At 33.9% G+C, this 15699-nt stretch overlaps 1 protein-coding gene across 1 annotated transcript in view; it reads right to left on the reverse strand.

Moving 5' to 3' along the window:
• The window catches only part of LRBA (LPS responsive beige-like anchor protein), an 854371-nt gene that overhangs the window by 479757 nt on the left and 358915 nt on the right, over positions 1–15699 (reverse strand). The window contains exon 36 of the mRNA XM_056803808.1: positions 14468–14576. Coding sequence (XP_056659786.1) covers positions 14468–14576 — 109 coding nt within the window. The remainder of the gene's footprint in view (positions 1–14467; positions 14577–15699) is intronic.

The following is a 15699-nucleotide window of genomic DNA, read 5'->3' on the forward strand; positions in this document are numbered from 1 at the left end:
ATGATAAAAACTAAAAGCTGGTTCTTTAAAAAAACTAATAAAATTAATAAACTACTATACAATCTGGCAAAAAAGGAGTCAGAAAATTGAGTCAATAAAATTTTAAAAATGAATAAAGTGAAGTCAAAACAAAATCAACAAAAGATTTTTTAAAACATCAGAAATAACAAGATACTTATAAATTACCAAAACTAAGAATAAATATGAAATAGAATATTTTCAAAAATTCAAAACATCCAAATTAACAGATATCATAAATAACTTAATCTCAGAAAAGAGAATAAAAACAGCAATAAGGGAAGGAAAAGGGTGGGGAAATATTTCATTCTGGTGATTTTCATTGAACTTCTAAAGAAAAAGTAAAAGCGTTATCAACAATACATGAAACACTCAAATTAATAAATTACTTGACCAGAATTCTTTTTGAGATAAATCTTGTCCCAATAACAAATTCTTTGAGTTAGAATGTGTCCAATATATAAAGGAATAATAATTCAAACTTTTTAATTAAAATTCTACTGAAAAGAATACAGATTCCTACAATAAATCATTTATTTTATGACTACATTGGATTTGTATTAGGGATTGAAGGGTAGAATATAAGAAAAACAAAAACATAATTAATAAAAAAAAATCAAAAACCATATGATGATCTCAAAAAGCTATTTTCAAAATATAACATTCAAAGTATTAAAAAAATCTTACATGAGATCTTCTTAAAAATCAACATAAATTTTCAAAAAATCAAAAATCATGCATTGGAGATAGGAAGGACACATAAAAAAACAAGAGCAAAGGAAGGATGCTCTGTTGACCAGATACACCTTGATAGAGTTCTAGAAATGCTAGCAAAAGAAGATAAAAGAACCAAAAAACAAAGATAAATTGGTAACAAAACTATCCCTAATTGCTGATGACATAATAGGTTACTGAGAATATCCTAGAGAATCAGCAAAGAAGCTAATTGAAACAATCTTTTCAAGAAAATTTGAAGCTACAAAACAAACTCATGGAAGTCAAATGCATTTCAAATTAAAACAAAATCAAAGAGACAATAGAAAAGGAAATCTCATTCAAAACAACTACAAAACAAATAACATGAATGGGAGTCAATCTAACAAAGCACACTCAATAGCTGTATAGATTAAATTACAAAATGATCCCTAACAAAATAAAATTTAAAAAACAGATGGAGGAATATGTAGTATTTATATATTCAATCAAGCTATTCTCACAATCCTTATCACTTACTAAAACACATAAAAACTAAAAACCCATAAAAATGCTATTTGACTAAATCTAATCTATAATCCTTATATATGAGTAAATTATTAATGATAAAGTATCTCCAAGTAAACAGAGTCAGTTAGCCCAACGTCTCAGAGGCTAACTGACCAGAGTGTAGCTCTAAGATGTCTCTCAGAGCTCAGGCAAGCAGGTCTTTGGTCTTTATCCTCTCACAGTTCTCAAAAAGGCAGATCTGACAATTTCTTCTAAACAATGAATTTCCACAGTAAGGAAGGTGGAAAACCTTCAAGATGGTTTCTGAGTTCTCTTTCTTTCCTATCACAGCAGAGCTAATCCAGAGAGCAAATGTTGAGCTGGCTGGTCTCCTCAGAAGTCTGGGACCAACTCCCAGAACTCTGTCTGCTCTACTCCTTCAAAGTTCTAAGCTCATGCACACAGAACTCTCTCTTGCCTCTCAGCCACTCAGCAGTTTCAGACACCTTTCCAAAATTTCTTATCTTAGCAAACCTAATCAATGCCCATTTTCTATTTCATTCCTAATATTACGTACTCATTTTCTTTTTGTTTTCATATCTATCCATACATATTTTAAGAATCAACTAAATTACATGTTAAAAATAATTTTCTGCATCTAACAGAGAATGTTACACATGAAAACATCTTAAAACATAAGATCAGATGATAATGGCAATCCATATTTCCTGAGAAAAATGGCAGCATTAGACAGAACTAAAATTTATAAAACACAACAAAGAAAAAAGTAAATTTTAGCAAAGAATGTGAAATCTTCTAAAAAAATAGTCATTAAAATTTCTCTTTTAATTTATAGTCAACCTGGTACACACACACACACACACACACACACACACACACACACACAGAGTAACCACCAAAACATGGTTGCCAAAACTGTGAATGTTAAAAACTGTTAATGCCAAAAACTCTAAAGGTTTTGGCCAAAATTGTAAAGATAATTTTTAGTGTCTTGACTTAAAATCTAAAAATAAGTGGTCACCATGGGAAAATTCCTAAATATGAAAATACCCAAGTCAGCTGGGTTTTATGGAGATGTTAATTGATATAAATGAAGGAATTAAGGGAAGGAGAGAGAGAGAGAGAGAGAGAGAGAGAGAGAGAGAGAGAGAGAGAGAGAGAAAGAGAGAGAGAGAGAGAGAGAGAGAGAGAGAGAGAGAGAGAGAGAGAGAGAGAGAGAGAAAGAATAGCTAAGCAGTAGAAAAGTAACTAATAAGGGAGAGTGAGTCAGTCTTTATCACTCACCTCAAGATCATCTTCAAGCAAGCTCCAGTCCTCACTTCAACTCCAAACTCCAACTCACTCCAACTAACTTCGAAACTAAATTCAATTGCCCAAAATGACTTCTCCTTTTAAAGAATTTTCTCTTATGTCACCTCCCCTAAATTTTCACATCTACCAATCACAGTAGACGCTTTTTTCCAGGGCTGCCCATTCTTAGTTATATTCTTTTGTTCTCACCTTCTCTGGTTAGATAAAATCTACTGAGTACTTCACACCACTTTTGTTAAGCTTGCCTTTTGTAAGTTGCTTGACCTTTTAGTGACTAATTTAACCTTTATAAGTATTTAACACTTTTTGTATTAGATCTAACAATAGACCTAGCTTAAGGTTCTAGCTTTACTATAAGTATGAGTTAGGGACTTTTCATCATTTAATCAGGAGTTTGTAACTTTATCTTCCCCTAAGACACTGTCTGAGTAGGGTAGAGTAATTTTAAAAGTTCTCAATACATTCCTGATCAAGTACCTCCATTGTTAAAAATGGGGAATAACTTAATCAAATCTTCTGAAGTAGAGTCTGAGTAGTTTTAAGATTCACAGCAAACACACACACACACACACACACACACACACACACCAGGAAGTCTTAAAATTTAGTTCTATAAAAAAGATACTTTCATTACTATAATCCCATTTACAAAGAACACAGAATCATTCCATTCCATCATATTCCATTTTCACTATATACAAGGTATGTGGTCCATGAACATAATTTGAAGTCTATGGGCCATACTGCTTCATCGGTCAAATTAATGAATGGGAATAAACAGTCCTGAAGCTTCCTTACACCTGGAAATCCAGAATACTAATATCCATGATTAAGTTGTGAATTATGTTAATCATATTCTGCATCTATACATTTATATATGGAGAAGAGGATTATCCAAAGAAATGTATTATATGCCAATCAATAAGAAAACAAAAATCTACATTAAAATTGTCAAAAATAAAACAAATACAAACAAGTTTACTTCTAGGCCCTACTATAGCCAAGGCAATCTGTATGCTGACATTAAAATTCATATTTCAATTTGAGCTATAAAGTAAACCATGCAAAGTTTATTACTGCAAAACCTTGGTCTATAAAACAGTACTGAATAAGAATTAAAACCGAGAGGAAGTCTTGAGTTTTATGCATGAGGAAGCATAACTGAACAGAAAAGGGCAACAAATTTTATTACAGCTAGAAATACTAGATTTAATTACTGAAGAGAAATCATGCAAAGAAGTTGGTTGCTGAACATTATTTACAACCCCTGTAAAAAGTCATGAGAGGTTATAAGAAATTGACAAAAGTTAGCAGTAATAAGAAACCCAGATTTCAAGAATGCGCAGATGATAGAGAAGAACATAATAGTCTTCCTAAAATAATGAAATAGGTGAATGACAACACCAGTTCAACAAAATAAAGAGATCACTACTAAAATAGGCAGCTGATATTACCCACAACATTTGCCAATAAGGTCCATTTGGTCTTAATTGTATTCTTTGTTTCGTCTGGGCAACCTTTCAGCATCTGGACATTATTCAGCATCTGTCCAAATCTACAAACTACCTTGGGGTACATAACATATTCTACCAACTTACTCTCCATACTATAGCTCACAGTTTAAAATACAATTTTTTTTCATCTCTTCCATCCAGGCCCTCACCTACTGAAAAGGTAGACTTAAGGATATCAATTATACATGTGAAATCATTTAAAAAAAAACCTGCCATGGTAGCCATTATTTTAAAAAGCAAGAAAATAAGAAAATTATACTTTAATTTTCACTCAGAATTCACTAGTTCTCTCTCTAGCGGTAGACAGCATTTTTTTCACTGTCCTCTGGAGTTGTCTTGGATCATTGTATTGATCAAAGTAGTCAATTCTTTCACAATTGATCATTATTACAACAATGCTATTAACATGCTCAATGATCTCCTGGTTTTTCTGACTTCACATTGTACTGGTACATATGGTACTATAAAGTACATATAGCAGTACATATATTACCATGTTTGTTTTTTTCCTTAAACAACTCATAGACAATAGTACATCACAAACATATGCCACTTGTTCAGCCAACTGATATGCATCCCCTCAATTTCCAAATCTTTGTTAGAAATATTTTTGTACTTGTATATCCTTTTCTCTTTTCATTGATCTCTATGGGATACAGACCTTTTAGTAGTATTGGTGGGTCCAAAAAGTAATTTTATAACCCATTGGGTCCAGTACTAAATTGTTCTCCACTCCACCAAAAGTTCATTAGCTTGTCAATTGTTCCCTCATATTTTTCAACATTTGTGTTTTCTGATAGGTATGAGGTGGTACTTCAATTGTTTTAATTTGCTTTTTTCTAGTTAATAATGATCTCCAGAATTTGTCATAGAAGTTTAGATAGCTTAGATTTCTTCTTCTGAAAACTGCCTGTTTATGTATTTTTGATGATTTGTCAGTGGTAATGGATCTTGTTTTTATAATCATTTTTATAAATTAGACTCATTGCTACACTCAGTATATATAATATATATATATATATAAGAAATTATCATTATCTGAGAAACAAGCTATAAGATTTTTATATTAATTCATTGTCTATGGTACCTTTTAGCAAAATGTAGTTTCCCTAATTATTCCTCTTAATTAGGTCTATTTTTGCTTTTACTTTGTTTGAGATTATGATAGCTATTCCTGCCATTTTTTAGTTTAACAGAAGAATATTAGATTCTGTTCTAGTCCTTCATTTTAACTCTTTAAAGAGCTGTCCTTTCCAAATGTATTTCTTTTTTTTTTAACCCTTATCTTCCACTTAGAATCAATACTGTGCATTGGTGCTAAGGCAGAAGAGCAGTAAGGGCTAGGCAATGGCGGCTAAGTGACTTGCTCTGGGCCACACAGCTAAGAAGTGTCTGAGGTCATATTTGAACCCAGGACCTCCTATCTCTAGGTCTAGCTCTCAATCCAGAGCCTGCTAGCTGCCCCTAAAAGTGTCTCTTATAAACATTCTTTTTTCTAATTCTAATTTCTAATCCATTCTGCTATTTCTTGATGTGTCATGGCATCCATTGGTTTGCCCAATTCTAATACTTTTGGAATTACTTTTTTCAGTGAGGTTTTGTATCTCATTTTCCATTTAACTTTATTATTTAATCTGTTTTCCTCAGTGCATTTTTATGCTTTCTTTTCCATTAAGCCAATTCTGTTTTTTAAGTTATTTTCTTCAGTGTTCTTTGTACCTCTTTTACCAAGTTATTCTTTTTTCATAATTTTCCTATATATCAATCTCATTCTCCCCACCTCCTCCAATTTTTTCATCTAAAATTCTTATCTCTTTCTTTAACTCTTCCAGGAATACTTGATGGACTGAAGTACAATTAGAATTTTTCTTTAATACTTTGTTCACAGCTACTATTATTGTATACTGAGATTATGTCATTCTATTCCCTGACACCATAGTAGGTTTTTATAGTCTAGTTTTTTATTGTTTTTGTATCCTTACTGTTCCTAGACTATTTCTTGACTTTGAACTTTATGTTAATGTTGGTCTCTGATCACTAGGGAGTGGGAAAAGCACTGTCTCAGGTTGTTGGGGTTTTTTGTGACACTGTTTTCATAGCTATTTCTGGGATTCCACAAATTTTGGGTACTTCTAAGGTGGTGTGATCCAGGGAATAGTATATTCACTACTGTCTTGGTTTGAACTCTGGTCTTTACCCAGGAAGAACCTCTGGTTCTCTGCAGTCAGAAGTACTAGGGTTCTCTTTGCCTTGAAATTTTGACCAGAGCCCTCATTCTGTTGTGACTGACACCCACCATTCCTTTCCATCCTGGAAATATAACCTTGAATTATGTATGGGCAATTGAGTTGACAACCAACGCAAGTTGTACTGAGTGCCAGTAGAGTCTCCTGTAATCTCATCCTGAACCAGTTGTATGACACCCTTACCAAATCTGAGTTGGGAGCTGCCGAAGCAACAGCTACAGTCACTTCTGCTGCCACTGTGTGCCTGGGCCACCATAGAATCATAAATTTCTCTTGCTGGCTTAGTAAGTTTTGTCAGCTGGAAAAATGTATCACACTGACCTTTTGCAGGCTATGCCAGGACAAAATTTAATTTGAGGCATTGTTAAGATGGTTTGCAGGGGAATGTTGAAAAAGTTCAACTGGGTTGTTTCTAATTCACCATACTGGCCCTGCCTCTTCCCTAGAGTTTTTCTGATTGTTTTAGTAGAATTTGTGAGTAAAGAATCTGAAAGAATAATATTGTAAAAAGGCAAGAAAAAATTTTATTTCATAGGCTATAGAGTTAAAAAAAATTATTTAACTGTTGTTATTTTACAAATGAGAAAAATCAAGGTTCAGAGAAGTTAAGTAACACACACAATATCATACCTAAAATAAGCAGGAAACGGAAGTCAGCTTTGAACTTAAGATGTCTAAATATAAATTCAGTATTCTTTAGACTACAATAGTTGCAGCTAAGATCATATGCCTAGACATTTATTTCCATATGAATATCCTTCTTACCCAAAAGTTTCTATGCCATAATTATTGACATATTCTTCTCCTTCCCCCTTTCCCTTCCGATTATCCTTCTCTTCCTTACTTATCCCTTCTTTTCTCTCTTTTTGTCTTTCTCCCTCTCCTCTGCTTTTCCTTTTTGCTCTTTCCTTCTTTTATCAATTAAAAATCTAGTAAGACTGTGAAGCTTTAATAATTTAATCTTCTTATTGCCATCTAGGATATACATTTTCTTCTGAATGTAGTTGTCTTCTGTCCCAATTCACCAAACCATTTCTTGGAATAAATGGAAAAAACAAGAAAAAGTAGTTTGGTGAAAATAACTAATACATTAACAATGTCTGAATGTCTATCCACACCTACAATGGTTATATGAAAACTAAGCAAAGAGAAGAGGAAGAAGATTTTTCGTAGTTCTACTCCAGATTCAATGAATATAATTACATACCATGTAGCTTCTCATAATTGTTCCTTTCAACCATTACCAATGTGTGCATTTACCTGATTCTGCTCATTTTACCTTAAAACAACTCATATTAACCTTTCCATTATGCTTCATATTTCTCATTTTATGATAAAGTAATCTTTAACATGAGTGTGCTATAATTTGTTTAGCCTACACATAGTTAGGTGATATAGAAGATAAAACAATGCACTTGAAGTCAGTAACATCTAAATATGAATCAGCCTCAGATACTACTAGCTCTTTGGCCTTAGAAAAAGTCACTTACTTCTAGTCTTAGTGGGCTCATTGGTAAAACAAGTATTATCTTACAGGGTCATTCTAAGGATCAAATAAGTTAACACATGTAAAGGACTTTGAAAAATTTAAATCATTATATAAAAGGTTGTGGTGATGGTAGTTGTTGATGAGTCCTTCATGTTTGACTCTTTGTGATCCCATGGATGCGAATACTGTCTATGGAGTTTTCTTAAAAAAGAAGTTGGAGTAGTTTGCTACTTCCTTCTCCAGTGGATTAAAGCAAACAGATAGTAATTGGCTTGACCAGGACCACACAATTAGTAAGCATTTGAGGCCAGATTTGAATTCATGCCTTCCTGACTTTATGCCTAGCATTATCCACTGAGCCATGAAGCTGCCTCATATAAAAGTAAGTTACTATGAATATTATGGTTATATTATACTTATTTATTTCTCATTCAATTGTCATCCACTTTACTTTAAATTTTGTACTAACACACATAGGGCTGCTAGGAATATTTTGGTACATATAGGTCTCATTTTTGTTTTGGATCTATTTGGGATATGAGTCTAGTGATGCAATCTCTAGGTCAAAGACTATATCCATTATGCTTACAATTTTAGTAAAATTCCTAGCTACTTTGAAGAAAAATAGGTCTCATTCACAGATCAACCAGTGAAATAATGTGTTGGTTGCTGTCACCGCTAAACATTAACTTACTCAATTGTTTTTCACTTTCCTGTTAAACAATGTGAAGTGTCACAAAAAATATTCATATATTTTGATAATCCACACTCCTAACAATTCACAACGATTGGCTCTATTTGGTTAATGTATTCTTTCTGCCTAAAATACCCTAACTCCACCTTTACAATAAAGAATCACCTATATATCCTGAAACACTGAGGAAGTTAAAATGCTACCTCCTCAATAAAACTATTCCCAATTTTCCCATAATTAAATTTTTCTATGTGTAAACTCTTAGGATACTTTATGTGTACTCATCCTGTAAGACTTACCAATAGGCCTAGAGACAGGAGGTCCTAGGTTCAAATTTGACCTCAGCTACTTCCTAGCTGTGTGACCCTGGGCAAGTCACTTGACCCCCATTGCCTAGCCCTTACCACTCTTCTGCCTTGGAGCCAATACATAGAATTGACTCCAAGATGGAAGGTAAGGGTTTTAAAAAAAAAAAGACTTACTAATAAATATAAGACATTTCCAAAGTGTATACTTCTTGTTACCATTCAACTAAAATGACTCTGAGAGTAGAAGTTAGATCTACTTCCCTCTAGAAACCCCAGAGCTTGCACACTACACATTGATTCCCATTAAAAAAAAAAAACTGCTCAAAAAAGGTTTGTTGGATTAAGAGGAAAATAAATAGTATTGTTCATAAATATTCAATGTTAAATTATTATTTTAACTTTTTATGTCATAATCAAATTCCCTTGGAAACTGCAAGTGGTCAACCATTTAAGGTAAATTAAGAATTCTAAGAAAGAGCTTATCTTATACAAGACAGATTTGACTGGAAAGCCACCATGAAGTTGTTTTTTTAAAGGTTTCAAGAGAGAAGGAACATAGGACAGTAAAAAGAAGTTTGTGAGAGAACAAGAAGAGGTAAGAGGTATGAGGGGGGAAAATGAGTAAAGGAGGAAGATAGAGAAAAATAAAGGGAGAGGGAAAAGAAAGAGATGAAAAGATGGAGACAGACAGAGAGAGATAAAAAAACAGAGAGAGCCCTTACTAAGCATTCACTATGTACTCGGCATTATACTAAGGGCCAAGGATATAAATATAGCCTCCCATGGAATACATGACAAGCCAGTTACTTTTTTTTTGCAAATGGTACTGTTAAAGAAATGATGTTTGCTGGAGGGGAGTAACTATTTCTAAGTGAAATACAGATATATTAATAAACAATGTACAGTATGAAACCTAGGTTCAGCATAGATAACCTTTAGGACATAAGCAGGGTCTAAGAAAAATACGCTTTCATCTTTCAAAGTGTTATTAAAGGGCAACACAGTTTAGTAATACTTAAACACATGTATGCACACATATACTTAAAGCTCTACATTTCATAGTATTCATGGTTTTATTTTAAAGACCAAGACTTTTTTTTTTTTAGACACTAGAACATTCACAGGATGAGAAGGAATTTAAATGTTTAAGTAGAAATAAAGGTTAAAATTAAGTCTAAGTTAGTTAAGTTGTCAAAGATACCATTTATCCCAAAAAATTCAGTCACTAAAATTGTCCTTGGAAAACATTCATTTTAATTCAGTTGATGTGTGGATACTTATATGATCCTAGAAAAACAACAGTATCATTTCAATTTAACAAGGGCAAATTCATTATATATAAAATATTAAAATTACTATTTTTAATAAGTAAAGACATTCATATTTTATATGTGGTTACAATAAATTATAATCCAAATGAGTGGATGAGATATGGCAATATTATTCTCTGAAGCATTAAGAGAAATTATTATAACAAAATAATAGCGTATATTTTATGTGGCACCTAATGACTTAACAAGTGATTTGTACATAATCTAGTAAGGTAGATAGGACAAGTATTATTGCACTCATTTTGCTAATGAGAAATCTTAACAGAATATTTAAAAAAAACTGAATTATTTAAACAACTCTATAGCACCTAACACCTATCCAAAAAGAAAAATGACAAATACTATAGAAAATGTGGAAACTGGGACAGAAACACTTTTAATGGAACTGTAAGCTGATAAAACCAAAAGGATCACAAAACTATGTTTTACCCTTTGACTCATCAATACCACTACTGTATTTGTATCTCAAAGAGATCAGACAGAAAGGAAAAGTACCTACATGTGCAAAATTTAGCAGCTCTTTTTGTGGTAGCAAAGAATTGGAAACTAAGGGGTTGACAATTACTTGGGGAATAGATGAACAGGTTATGCTATATGGCAATGATGGTGAAGCTGTGGCACAAGTTTCAAAGATAGCATACACATAGCTCTCTGTGGGCACATGTTCCCACACACACACACAACCCAGTTCATTACTAGAAAGGCAGAGGGTCTCAGGCAGACCTGCTCCCCTCCCCCTCTACCATTCCTGACATTTTTTCACATCCAACTGTCCAATGGGAGCACATAAGAGGTAAGGTGGCAGCTCACAAGTGGCAGAGCTAGAGGGGAGTAGAGTGCTTGGGCCACTCCCCTCCCCCTCTCCACACTCACTGAAGACAATGTTTACTTCAACTACCCTTCCACCCAGAAGCCCAATGGGAGTACTTCCTCCCTGTGTGTGTGTGAATGGGGGGGACAGGGCACACCCAACATTCAATGAGCAGGAGGGGCACATCAGTGAGCTGGGGGGGGGGGGGGGGGGATGATACTTCTTTGAGGGATGAGGAGGTAGGAGCAGAGAGCCTGGCACTCCATCTCTAAAAGGTTCACCATCACTGGTCATATGGTCATAATGGAATACAAATGACAGATAGGATGAGTTCAGAAAACATGGAAAGACTTAAATAAACTGATGCAGATTTAAGTCAGCAGAACCAGAGAACAATACATACAGCAACAAAAATAATATATAATGATCAGCTGAAAAGGACTAAACTAATCAGCAAAGAAAGGTCCCAAGATATCCACAAGGGACCTATGATGAAAAATGCTATTTACAGCCAAAGAAGGAATTGATGAAGTGTGCTTTCAGATTAAAGCATGACATCTTCCAATTGAATTATGTCATAAGTTTTTTATTATATGGATGATACATATCTTCTGTCCCATCATCAAACATATGGAAATATATATTGCATGAATCCAGTAGTATAAACTATATTAGACTATTTACTGCCTCAGTTAGGGGGAAGGGAAAGATGGAGAAAACTAAATCCTAAAATGTCAGAAAACAATTGTCAAAAATTGCTTCTATGTATAACTGAAATAATTAATTTTTTTTAAACTTTAAATTTAAAAAAAGCAGCTAAGTCTGTTTTTTAAAGGTATAAGATAGTAGGATTTCAGCAAGGATTTAAACAAAGGACGCCGGACCCTAAGTCTAATATTGTTCCTCCTATACCACTTCTCTAAACTAATGGTATAAGAATATTAACTTTGGCATTTAAAAGTTTTCTTAGTTTTAAATTGTAGTTTTCATATCTTATCCTTTATATGTTGTGCATTTAGAATTTTCCTCTTTTGTATCAATTAAGTAAATATAGAAACTAACATGAAAGCTGTAGAACGTTGCAATTCAAAATCTTTTAATTAAGCAATCTCAAGAGTAAACAGCAAATTTAAATATCTATATATTCACTTATACATCTAACTTTAATAAATCACATGTGGAATGGTTCATCTTTTCCATCAAAGGCATAAAGGTCAACCTATTAGTAAAGAAAATCCATGTTAAAATTCTAGCTTTAAATACTGTAAAGGGTGAAATTATGGTTGAGACTGAAAAAAAATCTAAATTTAAGTGGTCGCCAAGGGAAATCCCAAATAATAAAATACCCAAGTCAGCTGCCAAATTTTATGGTGATTTAATTGATATAGTAGAGAAGATTTTAAGAAGAAGGAGGAAGGATGGGGCTAGTAACGGGCAGAAAGATAGAAGATCTAGAAAATAAGGTTTTGAGTGTGAAAGAGGAAAGAATCAGCCTGACCTCCAAAGAGGCTTAACTAAGATGCCCGAACCTGAAATTAGCTCCAGGGCAAAACTCACCACCCAACACTCCAAGATGTCAGAACGCTTAGCATGCTGCCAGCCAGAGTCGTCTCTCCAGGGAAAGAGAAAGAGGCAGAAACTGGTGTGCTTTATATGAATGTTTTTACATCACTTTCTGCATCTCATCTGTACCAATGAGGACTTTGCTTGACTTAGGACAGCCCAGAGGTCTGTCCTTTTTTTGCACATGTCTGTTGAAGGCCATTTCCTCAGATAATTAAATCTTGAGTTTGATGCAAATCTTTCAGAATCTTGTTAAACTGAGTAGGGTGGAGAATGTGGAGTTTCCAAGACCTGATTCTGTTATTCCAAGTATCTCCATTGTTATTGATCAGTAAACAGCTAAATCAGAGCTTCTAAAGAATGGTCTGATTAGAGTGGAATAGTTTTAAAATTCACAATACTAAGCTCTGTACCTATGGAAAAGACAATCTCTCAACGTACCTGCATGATTTTTAGATTTACTCCACCTTGCTTAGTCTTTAGAATTTTAGCAACCAGGAATGTATACAACCCCACTTAAGGATTAACTGTAGGGGAGGATGGTCTGTGACCTAGGTGTGCTAGCAAGTGACAAATCGGAGATTACTGACTGCCCCCCTGGGCTGCCCTAAGCCAATTTTAAGCTACCATTGGCACATGTGAGACACAGGAAGTGATGTAAAGAACTTCCTTTATATTTTGCATCACTTCCTGTGAGGGATTTTTTTTTTTTGGTGGCTTTGGCGGACTTGGGCAGTGGAATTTGACTTGGAGGAGCTCTGAAGCATGGGTCTAGATGAGACAGCTTCCCTGAATGGCCACATGGTGAGTGATAAGGATGACTCCCCTTTCCCTTGACCCTTCTGAAGGTTCCAGCCTCCAAGAAGGTCTTTCATCTTAAAGGAGGTCTCCTAGCTGGAAGCCAAGTTAGATTTAATCTTCTGGGAAGGCCCCTTGGCTAAGAGGCCTCTGAACTCCCCCTGGCTCAGGCCAGGCTGGAGTAGATATTCACCCTTTTCCCTCTTAATCCTTCTTCTTAATTTCTTCCTTCTATTATAAATAAACCACCATAAAATTCTATTCTGACGAATATTTCATTGGGATTTAGAATTTAAATCCCTGGTGACGATTAAATAATATATTCAGTCTCAATTCAAAAATTTACCCTAACACCTGACTAAATAACAGTAAATTTAAGTATCTAAAGTGGTAGGGGAAGTTGCCATTCCACCAATCAAGAAACATTTATTAAGAATCTACTAGAACCAATGACAGAAAAACAAGGAAACAATCCCAACCTTCCAAAAGCTGACACATTTCTCTTTTAATACTTTTCTGACATAAAGATTTATTCTAATTAAAATCTCAGAGTTTGAAGTTTAGGAATTAACCTAATTTTCCTTTCCATATTATCTCCTCGGTACATATCTATTTGCAGGATTACAAAGTTTAACTTCATTTTTGGTAAAGATGTTCACCATTGTCCTGAGAGGCCCCACAATATAATGGAAGGAACAGGCTTGTAGGCAAGAAGTCCTGAATTCTATATTATACCTGACCTTTACTAGCCATGTAAGGCTCTTAAGCCCTTAATCACTCTATGGCTCAGTTTTTTCTAATTTGAAATCTACAACCTCTAAGATTCATTCTATTTCTAAAACTATAATCCTCAGAAACTTGTAATATACCCCAAAAAACCTTTTTTCTCTCATCTTCTCTCTCAGCTCAACATGTAAAAATAAAGTGGCAAAAAAAATTTCTGTAATTTTAAATAAAAGCAATGAATTGTACTGCCACAGTCTAACAAATCTAACTAAAGTTAGGCATTGTGTTGATTACAGTATCAATTATGTAAATACAACTTTAAAATCTCTGAAATGTCAAATGACTTCGAAATGTGTTTATTTTGACAGCTTCTCTAAGTTACCATGTAAAAGTGACCCATTCTTTTTCCTTTTCTATATAATATAGGATCTTACCTCAAATTCTGCATGTCTGTGAATATTCTCTGCTCTCTGTCTGCTCAGAATGAATTCAGCTTCATTTGCGACTCTTACTAGGTGATCTTTCATGGTTTGGCTCAATAACCTAGAAACATATTAATATGGTTAAATGTATTAAGACTCAGGATCTTCAAAATGGTTGCTTTATTATCAGTGCTCAAGATACTTATTCAAATTCTTCTGATGAACAAACTAACCTACAACTCTGGTTCAATCGCGATTAACTTCAACGGCAAATGAAATTAATATGAACTATGCATATTAGTAACAGACCAAGAAGACAAAAACAAAACAAAAACCACACACTTAAATGCAGGGGAATAAAAGACATTAAAATATAATACACAAACCACTTTCTGATTCCTCTTAATGACCTAGCAGATAAAGAAGGTCAACTTTGAATAACTTAAGTTGCATGGTCACTAACTCCATCATAAAACCATATCCTCAGTTGCTAACATGTTTCTCTCCAACTCTGGTAAATTATGCATGAGATACACCTAAGTAGGAAGAATGCTGACATGACATTGTAGAATGTGGAAAGGATGGAATTGAAATGAAAGCATTAGAGAAAAAAGTTGAAATCATTAAAGAAGAAAGAAGAGTCTTCAAAACTTCAAAAGTAATTTTAGACTTGATTTAGAAGCAACTCTAGGAAAAAAAGAGGAATTCTTATAGAAATTTAAGATAACAATCCTTAATTTACAGGTTGCATCCCTAGACATTTAAGGTAATTTAACATTGGAAATCAGGGGCCATCTTGGTTGAGCTTAGATACCTTGCTATAAAATAAGAACTCATTGAATTCTGGTTATATGGGGTCATATTCTAATTTGTATTATTTTTTCTCCTTTTTATTTGCTTGGATAAATGGGTTTATCTGCTATTCATAACAGTAAGCATGAATGAATGAGCTTTTATTAAGCATATTGCTAAACTGTGTTGGGCTAAGAGTGTATGTGCATATGCATATTTATGTGTGTGGAGGGGAAAAGGGGGGAAGAGAGAATGAGAGCCCATATTATGTGCAAGGCATTATAAGTGATATGTACCTTCTTTAACAATATTTTGAACATGGAAATATGTATTGTATGATAACACATTGAAAGATGATATAAACAGTTAACTGGGTTTTTACTCGACCCAATCTGGCAAGAAGATCTCAAGATCAAAGAGTGAAAATGGATTCTCTCTCTCTGACTCAGGCC

Source organism: Monodelphis domestica, chromosome 6, assembly GCF_027887165.1.
Source record: "Monodelphis domestica isolate mMonDom1 chromosome 6, mMonDom1.pri, whole genome shotgun sequence".
Taxonomy (NCBI): domain Eukaryota; kingdom Metazoa; phylum Chordata; class Mammalia; order Didelphimorphia; family Didelphidae; genus Monodelphis; species Monodelphis domestica.